The 18731-nt window shown below is 36.7% G+C and overlaps 1 protein-coding gene across 5 annotated transcripts in view; it reads right to left on the bottom strand.

The window, feature by feature from the left end:
• Positions 1-18445, bottom strand: part of LOC135469721 (trichohyalin-like) — a 52487-nt gene extending 34042 nt beyond the window's left edge. For 3 of the 5 annotated variants that reach the window (XM_064748283.1, XM_064748287.1, XM_064748284.1), the window contains exons 1-17: positions 18355-18445; positions 17096-17266; positions 16191-16297; positions 15558-15652; positions 14600-14806; positions 14173-14285; positions 13411-13437; positions 12670-12730; positions 12128-12333; positions 11308-11376; positions 10794-10872; positions 9481-9498; positions 7873-8030; positions 5987-6052; positions 3884-3931; positions 3301-3375; positions 961-1029 (exon numbers count right to left, since the gene is read on the bottom strand). In XM_064748283.1, coding sequence (XP_064604353.1) covers positions 961-1029; positions 3301-3375; positions 3884-3931; positions 5987-6052; positions 7873-8030; positions 9481-9498; positions 10794-10872; positions 11308-11376; positions 12128-12333; positions 12670-12730; positions 13411-13437; positions 14173-14285; positions 14600-14806; positions 15558-15652; positions 16191-16297; positions 17096-17266; positions 18355-18360 — 1575 coding nt within the window. In that variant the 5' untranslated portion in view covers positions 18361-18445. The remainder of the gene's footprint in view (positions 1-960; positions 1030-3300; positions 3376-3883; positions 3932-5986; positions 6053-7872; positions 8031-9480; positions 9499-10793; positions 10873-11307; positions 11377-12127; positions 12334-12669; positions 12731-13410; positions 13438-14172; positions 14286-14599; positions 14807-15557; positions 15653-16190; positions 16298-17095; positions 17267-18354) is intronic. The other 2 variants (XM_064748286.1, XM_064748285.1) reach the window with 2 other exon arrangements.
• Between the last annotated feature and the right edge of the window lie 286 nt (positions 18446-18731).

Genomic DNA, 18731 nt, shown 5'->3' with positions numbered 1-18731 from the left:
TTCTTTCTGATGCTCTACATGTTATTCAAAAAACTAAGCCATTTTTCCTAATTTAAAGTTAAATTAAAATAAACAAAGCCTTTGTTTCTTGTTCAAATTATAATAAAGACACAGGTTATTCTTTAGATTGTAGGGGTTTGTTTAATCCCTGAGTATATCAACCTTCTGAATACATTTACACTTAGAACAGAAATAAATGACAAATTCTGTTATCCAAACATATTTATTAGATCATAGTATTTAAATTGCACTCTACAGTGTACTTTACACAAATGATCAACTGGATTAAGCAAGATCTAATCATTTACCGAGATATTATTCTGATTGGCCATGAGGGTGTAACAGCTATCCTGAAACCCCTGGTTATATGGCTCACAAGAGATTACTGTTAGGTACACAGCCCTTCTGCATGTACCACGACACAAAATCTCTCTAACCTATGTTTAACGTATTTCCGTGCCCCAGTGTTTGGCGCAGAAAGTTCCAGAGTGTGCTGGTGATTCATGAAATGTGGTTCTTTAGGCTAGGAGAGTTAGTGGTGTAGCACTTTAACAGCTGACTGTCATCACAAATTTTTAACTTAGTACTGTGTAACACATAGCAGCTCGCTTCATTTGAATTACTCCCTGTGTGAGTTGTTTGTACTGAGCACTTTGTAAGTGTACTGATATTGTACTTGAAGATTATATTGAGTCCTGCTGTGGACTTACGTTGTGCTCTTATTTGCCTTCAGGAAGTACAGAGTCTTGAGCATACTTGTGTTACCTGTTATGTCTATGGATTTTACCATTGTTGTTGTTCTGGATATGATGTTGATGTAAGTACCTTTGTATTGTTTGTTTTATAAAACTTTGTAAAATAAAGTCTGCTGGTTCTATTAATTTTTGTGCAGCTTAGCTGTCTTTTATTTTGTGCAAGCCTTTTTCAATACAGTTAGTTTAGGCTGTAATAATTACTTACTTCTTGGTAATTCTGTTCTTTTTGATTCCTTGGTGTGACCGCGTCAACGGTAGAGTCCCAATCGGAGTCCTGTGGAGAGAAATGCAAACATGTACAAAATAACCATATAAAGACAATCAAGAAACAGTTGACCCACAACTGAGAGTAATTAACACATGAAAATAATAGTTCATTTACCATTATCACCAAAAGCTTAATGTAGGTCACTAGGAAGGTAATGGGCGTTTTTGCAAAACCACAATTTTGTGACGAAATCATGTTTATTCCCATTTCCAAAATTACATGTTATGGACTAGCCGAACTACAATGTATGTGTACTAGGGTTAATCTTAGAGTGCAAATGAATCTACCTTTTTAGCAGTGTTTATCACAAGCTAATGTAATATGCTGAAAAGTACTATCTACAGATATGTTAACACAATTAAATCTATTTCATGTACTTATGACTTGGGAGTTCAGCTCAATTTAGTATAGCTAAGGTAATATTCTGTGACAATATATTGTAAAAATAGTTCAAGCTTATATTCAACAAGCCATCTGTGGATAAGCACCACAAGAATAAAAGTTCTTAAAGAGGCAAAAATTTATTAACTGGGACACTGTCCGTACTTGAGATTTTTCCATGGAAAAATTTTTTTTGTTAGAAACAGAAAGTAGCACACAGATGCAAATGAAGATATTATACCATCTTTCAGGAAACTGACTTTCATATAACCAAAACTAGCCACTCCTACTCAATACACAAATGACAGATTACAAGGAGATTTCATCAGAGACTTTAAAATGAAACGTGACTGTTAACAATTCAAAACACATACCAAGGCAACAGTGATCAGCAAGAGGTTTGACCTGGGGCAAATAATATATATTATTATGGTGTTTCACCTAAAATTTAGCTCTCTTTATCAAGTGACACAATTTGCTTGATTTTGATTGATTCATCCACCTAATATGGCCACTTCACAGTTTTCTGGGAAGTTTGATTATATTTCTTAGAAAAAGTCTTGACACCAACAGTATCATTTTAAGGCGTTTTAAAAGTTGAAGTACCAGCCAAACTTTTAGGCAAAATACAGTAAATCTGGTTGAATCTATTAAATAAGTGTACATTTCTGACATACATGTTTTTGTAACAAATTCTTCAACCTTTCTGTATCATTTCAAGCAGTGTAACAGAACATTTACTGAGATTACTATGCTTACAAGTTTTACTTCGAGTAAAGATCATACTTTTGTTAAGGACTTGTGAATTTTCTGTTTTAACAAATAGCAGTTAATGAGAAACAAGAAAGGCAACAATACGACCACAGCAAAGATGTCACACACACCGCGAAGACATTTAAGATTCAATCCCTGATTACATCACATTAGTTACTGTTATCTACTATATCTAAAATCCACTGCATATTGGTGTATAATTGGTCCACTGAGTTCTTTATGCTGGCCCAAAATGTATATCATTTATAACTACATAAAAAGGAACCAAACCAACCAAATGTTTAGTTCACATTTTATGATACACAAACAGGCGATTTTTGTTGCATGAAGTAAAATAACTAATCATTTGCAGACACCCAAGAAAACCTATGATACATGTAGATCAGATATTGCTACAGTTGCACCATGTGAACATATTATTGCAGAAACACACAGTCTTTGCCAGGTGTAAGTGTGAGAAGTACAAGTTAGTCTACTGTTTAAGGTGATACTAAAATGTGATGTTTGAGGAAAGTCACAATGAGTCACACAGGCTATCATGTGAGGAATTGTCAACAAGTCTACCTGTGTGAGACTGTCCATGCCACCTGAGGGGTCCAAGCCCTCCTGCCCAGCCACCTGTTTCACTGGGTTCTCCTCACCAACAAGATCAGGCTCCTCAAGTATAGGCTTACCAACAAAACATGTAAACACTTACAATCAGGGCCTTACAGACACCAGGTCAGAGACCAAAATGAAAATGTAAAAATTCCTGGGCACCTAAGATTAAAGCACAGGGGGTGTTTCACAAAGCCATTTCTGACTTTAGTCTAAATTTGAAAAAAATATATTTTGGGACCCTAGAAATTAAAGCTGTGACGACAACAAAAAAACGTCAACTTTCAGTAACAGAAGCTAAGCATAGTGACGAGGTTTTAAATTATGACAAAGGTGAGAAATAACTTTGCGTAACAGGCCACAGTGCTAAATGTAGATCATCTGATTGGGGTTCTAGCAATCTCTTCCCCTAAAGTTAGGAGGATGTTCAAAAGCACTCTAACTGCCAAGTGCCACTTTTCTAGTCTTTTAGCAACCACATTTATCCGCCCATGAACAATTACAACGATCCTTGTTTGTACCCACCTCCTGCTTCGCCATGGACATGTGAGTCTGTCTAGGGCTAAGGAGGCCTTCCACATCACTGTCCCACTCAGAGTTCTACAAACACAACACATGAGCAATTAAGAAGACTGTACAGCAGAATATCTATATCACTGCTTCTATATATCATGTAATAATATGTCAACAAAGCAGATTTGCATGCTGTAGGCTTAACCAGAAGTCAGTGTTATGAAGAAATCATGGATATGGTTAAAATGTGCGAGTGGTTGGGGTTTTAACGTCGTACTGATTTGGTTAGAAATCTGAATTTCTCTGCAATTTTCTGAGATGTGCATGATGACAATGCGATGCCTTCAGGATTATGGGAGGAAAAATACAGAAGATTCAGTCTGAATGACTTATGACGAAAATTTATGATGAGTCTCTGTTTTATTCTTTGAACACACTTGTACAATGAAATGCACTTAGTATTCATTACACCCACCTATAACATCTTTTCCACTGTATTATTTTGTTGGTCCCAAACCGATATTAATAACATCTTCTGATTAGTTTAGCAAAGAAGAAACGCAGTGATGTACTTAAAAGCTACATATACACTTACATCATCCTGGCCATTGTCATGGCTGTTATCGTCCATCTCTTCAAGAGACTAAAAACAGAATATTAGGGTACACATTTATCCACAATGTACTTTCTGCAAAATAACATATTACTGGCTTTTTGTTCATTACACGGGGGGGGGAATATTTAAAAAAAATCTTAGAATGGCCAAAGAACAGACAGAAAACTTATGCTGCATTTTATACAATTACCTCGCATATTTTTATTGATTTTAAAACTTCTTTTTAATACATTTAAAGAATGTCAGATTTAAAATTTACAGTACTCGATGTTCTCCAAACTCCACTTTTTCAAAAATTTGTCAAAAAAATTTCACCCAAGGGATTCTAGTATCCTTCACTATGTCATACTGGTGCAAAAACTAAAAACATTATATATACGCTTTTAATGTGCATATGTATGTTATCAGTACAGCCAATCATAAGACACAACAGCAGCGCTTAGAAACATGCCAATGAAAGGACTAAATCTGTGACGTTACATTTTACCGGGGCCGATATAAACACTCCAGGCATAGTGTAACTTAAGTACTTAGCAACGGCATCAGGATGTAGTGCTTTACAAAAAACTTTTGTTAACATCAAAAACACAACATGGGAGCTGCAACACAAGGTTAGATGAAACGTATGATATGCAAGATCCATGACACTAGAGACAGCTGTTAATTTAGCCAAATTCAGTTTCAAATGTACATTGATTGATATTTTTGTAACATGTGCATGTTCCTATGTCAAATACATCCATAGATTTAGCTACAAATCAACAAAATATGAATAAAAATCTCAAAGACACTGAGATACCCCCTGGCTAAACCTGTTCAATTCAAATCAATTCTCTGCTTCCAATCAGTTAGACCTTGGTCCACAGTTTATGCACCAGCAGCGATACAAACTTCTTCCCCTCACATTAGCTAGCAAGGCCAACTTTATCCAGGAATGATAAAGCGACCAAGTGAACTGGATGCGTCATACAACCAAATGTACAAATTCCTGCTGTACTTTGAATAACTGACAGTTTGTCTTGGACTTTCATCATGTAAAATGATTTAAAAGTGATAAATTTGCTCTATAGGTATATGTATGATTATGTTAATAGTGAATTACAGTTATCATTATTCAAAAAATGTTTACTGCTTGAATGAAAATGCATCGAATATTGCCTCAAACATATCAATGTATCGAACACTGCCTCAAACATATAAATGTATCGAACATTTCCTCAAACATATCAATGTGTCGAATGTTGCCTCAAACATATCAATGTATCGAATGTTGCCTCAAACATATCAATGTATCGAATGTTCCCTCAAACATATCAATGTATCCTCAAACATATCAATGTATCAAACACTGCCTCAAACATATCAATGTATCGAACACTGCCTCAAACATATCAATGTGTCGAATGTTGCATCAAACATATCAATGTATCGAATGTTGCCTCAAACATATCAATGTATCGAACACTGCCTCAAACATATCAATGTGTCGAATGTTGCCTCAAACATATCAATGTATCGAACATTTCTTCAAACATATCAATGTATCGAACACTGCCTCAAACATATCAATGTGTTGAATGTTGCATCAAACATATCAATGTGTCTAATGTTGCCTCAAACATATTAATGTATTGCATGTTGCTTCAAACATATTAATGTATTTGATGTTGCCTAAGATTTAAACCTACTTGTTGTTTGAATATATAGATACTATATAAAATTTAAATGTACTGATGCATGAAATCATTCAGAAAAAAGCACTGGATCTTGCCATTTACATTGAATGTTAACAAACAAATGAAGAAACAAGACATGTAATAATTTCTTTGAAAATGAAAACCACACAATGCAGCACACTACAAGCTAAATATAGTAGAGTTAAGACACAAAAAATGATACAGTGTTTAACTTTGAATAACGAGAGTGAAGCAGAAAAGTGTCAAGTACAATGCTGTGGTCTGTAGAATTGAGACTTAATATGCAGTGTATTTACCATGGCTACTATCTAGTACACGCAAACTATCACACTATTACAGACTAGCACATCAAGCATAAGATTGTAAAATTTCCAGAAATAAGCACCTTTGCCCTTTTCAGTTTTACTGGAATAACATAGTCATCAATTTCCGTCTCATCTGTGTAACCCAGCTGCGAATAAAGAGTGAAACTCAGCCATAAACCTCACACATGCACACACCGCCCAAAAAATAAATAAATAAAAAGATTAAAAAACACATTCACAGAAAGTATTTGCAAACGAGAAAAAGTAAATAATAATGAGCTAAGCTTATTGTAATGTTGCTTACATGTTCAGGTGTTCTTAGTGTTTCAGAAAATTCAGATATTCGCAATATGCTGGATATGTTGCTACTGAACGTTAATCCCCTGTGATAAGTAAGCTATATTTTATGTATGCAAACCTTGTCGCTAATATTGTTAAATTACATTCCAACTGAAAGAAATTCAACACTTCTATAAATGATTTGTTGGATAATACACACAAACACAGTCATAAAGAACAATATGTAGTAACTTTCACAACATTTCTACACACAAAATCTGTAAAAAAAACCACATACTATATGTACATATAGTTAGAAAGTAACTCACAACAGCACTGGGTTACAAAATCAATCAGAAAAGAACAGCCAAATCCAATGATTTCAGAGGAATTAGGGGTGACAGGTTTTATCAGTGGTTGTTAGATAGGTCTTCGAATATTCATCAAGGTGTTCCAAGGTGTTAGTTCTTCCAAGATGTTTGGTGATAGGTGCATCTGTGACAATACCCTCCAACAGTTGTTAGAACATCATGTCATTTTGAACAGGTACAGACTCCAGGTAAGGTAAGGTAAGGTGTGGTCTGGCCAGGATAACATTCTCACCTGGTGAACCTCGGTATGTTCATTCTCATTCAGACCGCTGATACATTTTGTGCGGTCGAGCTGCCGTAGAGGGCTATGAGTCTGCTGTTTTATTTCATGTGACTCCTGATAAGCACTCATCTTCTGCTCATAGACACTTCTCTGTTCCCTGCCTTGCTGACTCCCATAGCCATGGCCTTGATAGCCTAGCTCATCGCTCTGATCATTACACAAGTCGTCATAATCCTGGAAGCTTTTGTCCCTGCCCTCTGCGTACTGATCCACCTCCTCTGTGTAGTGACTGTACTGATCATCTGGGTACTGACCCTGCCCATAAGCTGGGTGGTCGGCCCCACTTATGCTGTAGCTGTCACTGTGTTCATGGTCCCTGCTGTACTGATCATACTCCTCTGTGTAGCCACTGTTTTCGTGGTGGTGGTATACGTCATCATTATGTCCACTGTGATTATGAAAGCTGTAATTCCCACCATCGTCATCGTCCACACTGTCCATGAGAAACTTTTCATATGTGTCATCACTGTAGTCCGCGACCATTTGCTGGTCGCTGATCTCTCCACTAAGGGTGTCTTCTCCACCATGCCTGTGATCAGGACCATCATCATCCTCCTCAAATGCTGCGGCTAGATTGGGCGGCTGACACACAAGATGCGATGACATTTATATGTATTCACAGTTACAATGACATCCCTGGCAGATTATCCAGGCATCTGACGCACAAAGGCAGGCAACTGAACAATGTGTGAACAATGCAAAACCACAGAAGAATGCAACTACCTGCTGACAGGCACCTTAATTCCTCAACTTGAAGCTGTAACTCTTGTTTCTCTCTGACAATAAAATGGACGTTATTTCTTGAGAATCTCTAAAGAGAGTCCATTTGCTTATGTACCTGCTTTTACTTAAGATATCAAATCGATTTAGGTCCTCTTTTACAAGATTTCCAAATCATGTCATTTTTTAAAAAATTGATTGTCTTAATTTTAAACACAGATGTACTTTTGCCAAAATACTTATGAGGAATTAACATGTCTGAACAGCCTTTGGCAGGTTACAAACTGACACCTCATATTAAGGTAACGCCTACCTGTTTCCAGTTCTTGAGGATACCTGGCCTGGGTGCATTCTCCCCACCATCCTCCTGGTCTACAGCTTGCTTGTTTCCCTCAGCTATAGACACCTCCTCGCTGAACTCCACATCGCTGATGTCGTCAGCATCGCTAATACCCAACTCTTCCATCAGGGCTGCAAAGTCAAGGAATTTCAGATAAACCTACAGAAAACTAGTAGGACAAATACAGCTGTATTCATACACAAGACTAGAGCCACACAATCTCAGGTAAAAAGTCACAACATTAAAGTCACACAATTACATCCATGTAAATTTAGTAACATGAAACATGTCATAGAAAACTAAAAACCTTTCATCAGTGTTAATGCCATTTATATCAATTACTATCATATTCATTTTATTCTAGGTTTGAAACATAACGAACTGAGCATAAATATTTAACTAATACATGTATATATCTCTATTAATATGTGATAAATCTCTGAAGAATAAGAAAGCACAAATCATTTGCATCATGCTTATAAGTAAACGTATGCATTTACTAAAATTAATTCAACTGGATTGAAATGACTTCTTCTGATTCAGATTCTCACAGCTAAGTAATATGGAAACTTAAAGATATGACAGCAGGCTAGATGCAATAATTTTCAATGTTCACATCAATTTCAAAAATAATTCAAATTGTTAAATTAAAATATTTAAATCTAGAAACCACACATAATTAACTACACATCTCAGCAATGTATAGGATAATCTAGAAATACTAACAAAACCCTAGAAAATGTTACTGATACAAAGTTTTAACATAGTGAGAAGATATTATTATCATCAATAATTTCATGCTTTTCAATACGATAACAATTAAATGCATGTTCATGTATGAAATAATTTTCAGATATTTTCAAAATGAAAACAGTGAAATTTACTAACCTACAAGACATTTTTGCATTTTTTTAAGATTTATTTTATGCAGTGTACTGGTATCAAATAGTCTTCGTTATTCTTTTCCAAATAACAAACCATCAAATGGCTTTTACGTTGGCATGAGAATGAGAAATATTTTAGATCAATACATTTATTCATACGTGTACATATGCATCTGAATCCTTCAAATGCCTCATCCAACATGATTTACCAAGCTATCTCTGTTGAGAACTAAGAATGAAGGCACAACACACACAAAATACGGTTAAAACGCCTTGATGAACAATTTTTTTAAACATTCATTTTCTGAACTGTCCTCGTATAAGTTAGATATTCTTCAGAGACGCATGATAACACAAATGAAAGAAATGTTTTTTAAGTGCAACAAGGAACACAAACTTACCATTGCAATAGAATTCTAATGTTTTGTGCCATGTCACATTACAATTTCTAGCAAGTGCTAATGAACACCAACAAGAAACTTATTATAGCAGTTAAATATTTATAAAGGTCTACTTAATAACAAAAATATCATTGATCCAACCACTTGCAATCTAGATAGAGTTATTTACACCATAAAATGCCTGGTTTACTTGTATGTTAACTATGTAACTATGGACACATAATGTTTAACATAACAACTGAGAGACAATGAAAAGAGAAACACACAGCAAACAAGAACAAAACAAAGGGGCATACCATGGTTGGTTTCTTGGCCTGGTACAGACAGGGAGAGAAGCAGACATGGGACAACCATTAGTTCACATAACACCACCCCATGCTCACTTCAAACTGTGGCGATGGGTGCATACATACACTATGGATAACATCTAGAATACAGGTCAGGTGGAATCGTCATTGTATTGTGGCACAACCATACAAAGTTCAGGACACAGGTATGATTGGACCATCACTCATGCAGTGTCATGCACAGCGTTCCACAGCACAGCCTTGTCAGTAAATGGAGCAATCACTAGGTGCACTAATGGCATAGCGCTTTTACAATTACAAGAAATTTCAATGACATACACTGGTCCCTCGAATTTACACGCATTTTACCGCGATTTACCGCGAAATCCAAATTAATGAGATGGTGTGGTGTCCCCCTCCTCCCTGCATGTTCTGCGCATAATTATGAATTCTCTTGGTATATTGCACTCGCCATATGGAGCATTTAGTTTACAGTACATTTACTAAAATACTGAATGGTGGAGAGTTTCTTTCAAATTGCCACGAGAAACTTGCCTGTTTGAGTGGTGGGAACTTGGTTGAAAAACTTTATCAACCTGTTCCCTTGTTATGTCAATAAAAATGGAAATATATATATTTTGGAGTAAGCACCTACAATGATTTGGCAAGAATCCTCCTTTGTGTTTATTTTGAGCGACAGATTTTTCGTCACCAGTCCAGCGTTTTAACAATGTGTCGCTGATATCTTTATTTTCTTATGCACTGTCAAGGTATTATGGACTCAGGTTTGTTCTCTTAAAAAAATAAACTATTCTATAAAACAAAATAAGGCATTCTTGATATACTCTTGTCATGCAGGTCTAAAGGTTGCCTTTCTCAAAGACTCTCGACTCACAGATAATACAATCATGCATTCAGTAATGCTTGGCACAGTAAATCACCTGACAATGTTTCCATTATTTGAAAACTATTACAAGAGATCCAAGTATTTTGGTTTTATAATTGATATATTTTATCAAACTGTGTAACTCAACACAATTACCTACCTAAAATTTTTTTGTACATTTTGTATCATACAGATGTTTTCAGTCACATTCAGATTCCAGCCATTACAAATTATCCTCCTTGTCTGGACTGGACTTTTTGCAAATTTGTTCAAAACATGAAGTGACTCTTTTGGGTCTGGGTGAGGGCAATATTTCGAGGAAGCAGTGTATTTGTTTCAAAAATGGGAACCTGAATTAATCAGAAAACTTTATTGCACCATAACAGGTCATTTTTTATGTATATGTTATATTTTATATGTTGCAGTCATTACATACCTCTCATCTTTTCCTGTGACATTTCAGGTGTTTGTTTTGATGGCGATGCTGAAGCGGAAGATGTGTAACCACTAACAATCTGCAATAAAACATTAATTTACATAACATCTATTTCACTTTATATAACAACCACATACACTACCTTCATGTAAGAACTTTATAATGTATTACGCTACATATTTCCTTTATAGAAATTGAATTATTTTGCTCTGACAACTGTCACAGCTACTCATAAATGGTTTTACAAACTGAAGATGAAAATACGTAAAAATGTGTATTCAGTCTCGTACGATGTGCTTTGTGCTACCAACTTTATGTAAACCTACATGAAGTTCTCCCTTCGTCACTGCTGGTAAAAACATGAACCACAAAGTTCTGATCTGAACTTAACTAATGTCTAATAAATCATTCCGACGTAACATTAGAGCCATTGGATGGAATGCAACAGTGATGATTGGCTAATCATGATATAACCATATATACATGTATCTTTCCCTTCCGTAAATCTGCTTACCTCTGGCTGTCCGTTGTTTAATATTCTCTGCTGTGGCTCCATATCTGAACTTTCCTCATCCTGAGCACTCTGTACACATAAAACAAATAACAGTATTTATGATACTGGTTTTACGAATTTTTCACATATATGACAGCAGCGAGGTTTATGGATGGAGGAAACTGGACTGCCTGGGGTGAACCATCGAACCACCAACTTCACCAGGTACCTGACATACCTCCTGATTTAAACTGGTGTCCACAGACAGAGTTCTATGAAAAAATTACAGTAAATCGCTTGCAATTTGTTGGAATTCTTGTAAGTGGGTGACAAAATCTTGTATTGGTACAATTTCATGCGATTAGCAATAAATTAGTTACAAATAAATGGCACTATAAATTAATGACTTTAATCGACTTTTCACTAACTGATTGCTCTTTTTTGCTAGAGGTCAATAAAGCAGGCTGACAAGCCGGAATAAAATCAAAAAATTAAATTATATGTGATTTTACATTAGTACTCTTATTCTAATACACTATTACACTAAATCATGCATTTTATAATTTACAGTTGTTAATATGCACACAGGGCACGAACAATGGAACATCACCCTCGAGTTATTGTGCTCTACATGTTTGCAAACCTTAGCTCAATATATGCAGTTCTTTTTGAAATATAATCCTAACATTAACTTTAACACAGCCTTCCCTGTTACTGGATGCTGACAACCAGGGTATGACCTAAGATATGCCTGTAAATAATACAGGCGAGCTAAAAAGGCTACTTAAGATTTATTCTTTAGCTGTTTCATTTGTTGTCCCCATCCGTCAAACCTGCTTACAATATTGTGGACTTGTGAGAGTTCTTCATCGCGTTTGAAGGACACACGAGTGGCTGATCGTTTACGGGCCAGCGGTGATTCTTGATCTGACCACTGGTCTTGCAGGGAATTTTGGGACTGGAACGAGTCCTGAGATTCAACTTTAGCCTTTGATCTTTCACCATTTGTCTCTTCCTCCTCAGGAATGGCACCACTTCTTGGGGTTTCTGTGTAACAATATATTTAACTTATTTGATTTTGTATTTAAAACAGTACTAAAATCTTTCTCTCCTAGACTGTGGTCATGTTCATCAGTGGTAGAAGTACACCACCACACTTTGCCAAGACAGTGTTGATCAGCTGTGTTGAAACTTACGCTTTAGCCACATAAGCCAGTCAGAGCCATTGAGAACCTAGTGAGAGGTAGACTAAAATCAAATTTAATTTGTTTCAGTTATGGATATTGGACAGTTTCACACATTAATTTACAATGTAACATAGTTTGTATGCAAATTGTAATGTTGACAGATGTGGCGGCCATAACTGAACATCACTCCACTTACCCATGTCATCACTCTCCGACATATTCTTTACCATCTTTGACAAGTTCACTTTTGGGCCTCCCTGAGGAGAAACAAATGCTTTATTCAGTCAAAAACCTTTTGATACACGTACAAGTTTTCCTTGATGTTTTCCATTTTTTATTATTATATAATAATCATACCTTATCTGAGCAATTAATCTACAGAATAGGAATTCATAAAAATTTTTAAAAAGTCCTCTACTTTGCTAAATGGAAATATATTTTGTAAATTCTCTGTAACAAAAGTATATGTAGGATGATAAAAAAACAGCATATTTCTATAAAAGAAACACTAAAAATGCTCAAATAGTGAAAAGAAATAGACATCATCAAATTCTGATTTGCTGTGAACACAAGGCATATTCAGTGAACCACAATCCTTCCACAGTAAGAGGTGTTTACCCAGTGTGCATATATTCATATTAAACAAGAGAAAAAGCCAGCTGACGCTCATCTCATCTTGACTGGTGGTGGCACTTTCATCCATATATTTTGTATCAAACTTGTTTAAACACCTGCCGAATTTGGTTTGGGTCAAGTGAAATTGTGAACCACATGCAAGCCTGACCTGGTCTAGTGTAGTGTCCAAAAGTGGAAAATAAAGCGAATGATACTGCAAAGGGGTTGTACACTCTACTAATCCTGGCCTAAAACACAGTGTTGAGGTGACAAATACATGCACATCATCCAGAAACGGCCACAAAACAGCCACAAAATATACCTCAACTTCTTCCTCAACTTCCTCCTCCTGGATTGGCAGCAATTTAAGACATAGATTGAGAGATTATACAGATATCAAGAAAAAAAAAATGCCATGTCTAACAATTGGTACCCAATTGTAACTAAACTTAAGCATGATTGTATATATATGTGATGATAGCGAAGATGTCTGCTAAGTTTCATGGAAATAGGTTCAGTCCTTTAGGAAGAGTACACTGCACTGACAAAATCGGAATACATGGAAAAGCACTATTACGCTAAATGTCCTAAATGGGAGGAAATATGAAAATAATTACCTAATTGTAATCAAACTTCAGCATGCGGTAAGTTCAGATGATAGGTAAGATGTAAGGCACGTTTCAACAAAATCAACACAGAGCATTAATTTTGGAGGAGATGCATGGGCAAAATCGGACAGAGGAATAAACAGGGTGATTCCAGTACACCCCCTTAACTTGGCTGAGGGGGGATAAAAGCACACAAATATCCAGAAGATATACCTTCTAAGAGAACAAATCTGCTCAGAAGCATAAGGCATTAGGCATGAAACTCTTTTCCTGAGCAATAGCATTTAGACTCTAAAACATACTAGGAAGGTGGCTGACTTCCAACAGCCATGATGTCCTCAGGAAACCAAAACAAAGTGACAGCACACTTGTCATAATGTTTAAATTTCTGCCATTACGATACTGTTAGCAAAATTACAATCTTTAAAAAATATCACAATAATGCAAAGGCTCAACAAGAAAATGACAAGACTAACCCTTTTCTTGTCATCTGTAGCCAGGCTTAAGTCTGTGTCACTGTTCCAGGAGTCGTACCCCCCACCTGCACCCCCGGATGCTCTGCTAACAGTTTCATCTCCAGAGTCATCATCTGAAATAGTTTTTCTAAGGTTTAAACCATCAACCTACAAACTTTATCAAATACACCTTCTGTATGGATTTACCATCTAACATGTTTGATGAGCCAAATGGAAGTTTTACACTTTAGGTCAACTGAAAGTTTTAAATGGAGAAGAAAACTTTGCATTTAACCTGTGCATATTAATACTTGTATAATGACCACACAACTATGGAATCATTAATGAGAGTATTTGCATTATTTTTCATATTTTTCTGTTCTCAAGGGAACATGGACACAATGACAAATAGACGAACGTCCATGATTCGCTCACTGCAGGCCTTTACCTGCCATGTCTGCTACAGGTGCCCCAAAGCCGATAGAGGTAGACTCTTGTCGAGGTGTGTTCTGCGTGCTCCCACCAAACACAGAAGCACCAGAGCGTGGGGTACTGCTGGCACTGGTTGGCCGCTTATGCTGGTAGGTGTGGTCAGTGATCAGCTGAGAGCATGAATGATGACCCTGCATGACAGCAATGTCATCTGCTGACCAACCTACAGAGAAAAGTATAATTTGGAATTAACTAGTTGCACTTTCTTTCTCTTCCATCTTTCTTTCACAGTTTACAACTTCATAATATTTATTTATTTATTTGATTGGTGCATTTCGCTGTACTCAAGAATATTTCACTTAAATGACAGTGGCCAGCATTATGGTGGGAGGAAACCGGGCAGAGCCTGGGGAAAACCCACCACCATCCACAGGTTGCTGACATGTCTTCCCATGTACGGCCGGAGAGGAAGCCAGCACGAGCTGGACTTGAACTCACAGCAACCGCATTGGTGAAAGGCTCCTGGGTCAGCGGTGGCGCGCTAACCAACTGAGCCACAGAGGCCCCAACTTCATAATAAGGTCATGGTTAAAAACTGTATGAAGAATACAAGAAATGTTAAATTTTGGGTCACTCTACGTATTATATTAGTTTGACATTATTTGTATGTTGTAAAGCTGTGATGCAAAGACCCACAGGCTAGAGGAAGCCAGCAAGAGCTGAACTTAAACACAGCAACCGCATTGAGAGTGAGAGGCTCCTGGGTCATTCTACCACGCTGGCATGATAACCACCTTGGCCATGGAGAGCCCCCTAATCACTTACCACAGGTTAGATCCTTTAGGAGCTTGAATGCAATTCTGGATGACTTCCTACTACAAAGTCTTATTTCGAAATAGGCATCATGGTGCATGCAAATCCTTGCCCATTGTATAGAAACCTTTGCTCATGAATGTACATGTATACTTGCTGACCTTTGATGTCCTTTACGTCTGTGTCTGCATTACTCTGCAGGAGGAGTTTGACCATGGACATGTTCCCATCCTGACAGGCAAGCATCAGTGGCGTCCTGGTAAAGTGAAAACAACTGCCGATATTTAACTTGTTTGAACAAAATAGTTATGGACTAGAGCAAGTACAGAAAACTGGAATGGCCTACATTAAACATAATCACTTTTCCAGTTTTAAAACGATTTTCGCATATTACGATACATCACAAAACCATACAATCTACACACATACATTTATAAATAGCTGTACTTATTGGCCAACATGAAAAATACAATTTTATCATGGAAACTGAATTGTTAGAGGACATAAAATCTTCTGGAGTTGCCATTTTCTTTTGATTTATTTATTTATTTGATTGGTGTTTTACGCCATACTCAAGAATATTTCACTTTATACGACGGCATTATGGTGGGAGGAAATATGACAGAGCCAGGTGGAAACCCACAACCATCCACATGTTGTTGGAAGACCGTCTCACCGAGAGCTGGAGCGGAAGCTAGAATGAGCTGTACTTGAACCCATTTTCTTTTGATGATGGTGACAACTCATCTTACTCTACTTTTAACTCACTGTTTGCACATCATTATTTCAGTTACCTTTCATTGCTATCTTTGCTCTCCACATCTGCTCCCTCTTGCAGTAGTATGTGAGCAATCTGTTCACGTTTACCAAGAACAGCCAGGTGTAAGGGCGTACATCCAGCCTGTAACATGCAACCATTCTGGCACATTAGTCCACAAACTCATTAATTCTTGTACAACATAATGAAAGCCACAATGACCATCACTGCATGTTTTGTATTTCCATGAACATGTACATTTCTGCATTAGTAATCCCTGTGGTTGATGCAATTTTTTACTACATTTGCTTATACTTATAACACTGGACCAAATAGTCTTGGGGATGATCTTAAAGCCGTTTGTACATTACATTGATAATATCTGTACTGATTACATTGTACATGGGTCCAAACCTGGACAGGTAATTTCAATGTAAAAATTCAACAAGTAAAACAAGACAGCATTTAATATTTCTTATCTGCAGTACTATATTTATTTTTAAGAGACATAAGGTTTAGCCACCAAAACAATTGTGTACACATGGAGAAATATTCTGTCAAGCAGAAAAGAAAAAATTATTGCTACACGTGAGAAGTGAAAAAATTTAGCATTTATACCCACACCATGTCATATCTAGGGAGTGCCACCAGTGCCTTGAATACATATATCTCCATGTATGTTAGTCTACACTGTACACAGAAAAAGTCAGCCTGTTGTTAGTATATTTATTTATTTATTTATTTATTTGATTGGTGTTTTACGCCGTACTCAAGAATATTTCACTTATACGACGGCGGCCAGCATTATGGTGGGTGGAAACCGGGCAGAACCCAGGGGAAACCCACTACCATCCGCAGGTTGCTGACAGACCTGTTAGTATATTAATGTCTATATTAATAACACAGTACAAATTTCTGTGTGCCATACCTGAGTGCACTTACCTTATTAACAGGGTTGACGTCGGCTCTTTCCTTGATCAAGAGCTCGGTGATGTTGATGCTGCCCTCTCGGACAGCCAAGTGGAGAGCGGTGTCCCCACGCACATCCTTCACGTTCACGTCCACATCATGTATCATTAACCGCACACATTCTTCACGCCGGCATTCTACAGCCTACAAAATACAACAATTAACATTCAAAAACCTAGCAATACATGGAAATATGATGAGAAAGTTCTATACAAATCTTCTACAGGTATGTTTCTTCTATTTGCTTGTAATATTATTGTGTCCATGTTTACTATGATCATAAATTCTCTAAGAGTCGCTTTTGTTTAACAGATAAAAGCAACAATAACATACTTTAAATTTTGTTGTGACACATTTAGCCTGTCAAGGATTTATTGACATTTTAACTTTACTTACATGTAGCATGTCATGAAAAAAAGCAAATACACTGGAAATATTAGGGTATTTATCTAGGGTATTTTTTAAGCAGGTGTTTCAGTCAACATTTATTTCTTTCACCTTACTTAATTAACACGCAAGTCTTGGGACATAAAATATTCATGACTGATTATTAAGAACACAGACATTTGTGGGTTAGCTCCCTTTAAACATTCAGCACCATGCAATACTGCTATGAGCATATATCAATAAACCTGACCATATGTAGTCATTCTGATTGAGGGGGTGTAGTAACATATATACCTTATAACAATCATGAATATGCATACATCACATACACAAGGGCACATACTATGGACAGTCAGCTAAAACAAAAAATGGCTGAATATATGAATCAAATGTCAACTGCAACATTTCTCCATTTCCATACATGCATCAGTACGTTTTCACCATTGCTAGAGAAACTGTATATACATGTATTTTTTTCGTTTCAGCAGCTCCGCCTTTTTGAAAACTTTGACGTCCTGAGCTTTCATGGTGACAAGCAGCTGCCCTGCTTACAGTGCTTAGATGGCCTCAGATTCTTAGAAAAACATTCTTCCCGGAAAAGATTTCCTCCTTGGCATCATTATTGCAAAGCCATACATGTTGAAAAGCCTGGCAAAGAGCACTCATGGCTTCCTTTACCCATGAATCTAATCACTTTTGATTTAAAGTATGAGAATGTCCTTGAGTATGTTAAACACCAAATAAATCAATCACTTTATGACAGTCCTGGAAAGTTGAATCTGTTAAGTAAGTTAAAAATGCAAGTCAAGGGATAACAACAGATCTACTGCCATTGGTCAGCTTACCCTCATCAATGGTGTTTTACCCTCATTATCGCCAATGTTTGTCTTAGCCTTCCATTCCAGGAGCTCTTTGACCACCTCAATGTGACCACTTACACATGCCAGGTGAAGAGGAGTTCTGAAAAGAACAAACATCATTACATGTATTTAACTTTTAGAAGTTTTACGCAAGTGCTTTATTTACCCATCTTCACAACTTGCATCTATGCCCATCACAAAGTTTGTTTGTTGACCCTGACACAACACCCAACCTAGTACTCTTCGACGAACACTAAGCCAACCAAACCTTGGCTTATACCAAATGAACTTTCACAATACCACTTTCCAAAATTGCTACTTTCAAGATATCTATTTTTTCTAGAAACAAGAACTCTAACAAG

This window comes from Liolophura sinensis, chromosome 7 (assembly GCF_032854445.1).
Source record: "Liolophura sinensis isolate JHLJ2023 chromosome 7, CUHK_Ljap_v2, whole genome shotgun sequence".
In the NCBI taxonomy this organism is placed as follows: Eukaryota; Metazoa; Mollusca; class Polyplacophora; order Chitonida; family Chitonidae; genus Liolophura; species Liolophura sinensis.
Note: the sequence above shows the minus strand (reverse complement) of the source record. Positions and strands in the feature narration are given on the sequence as shown.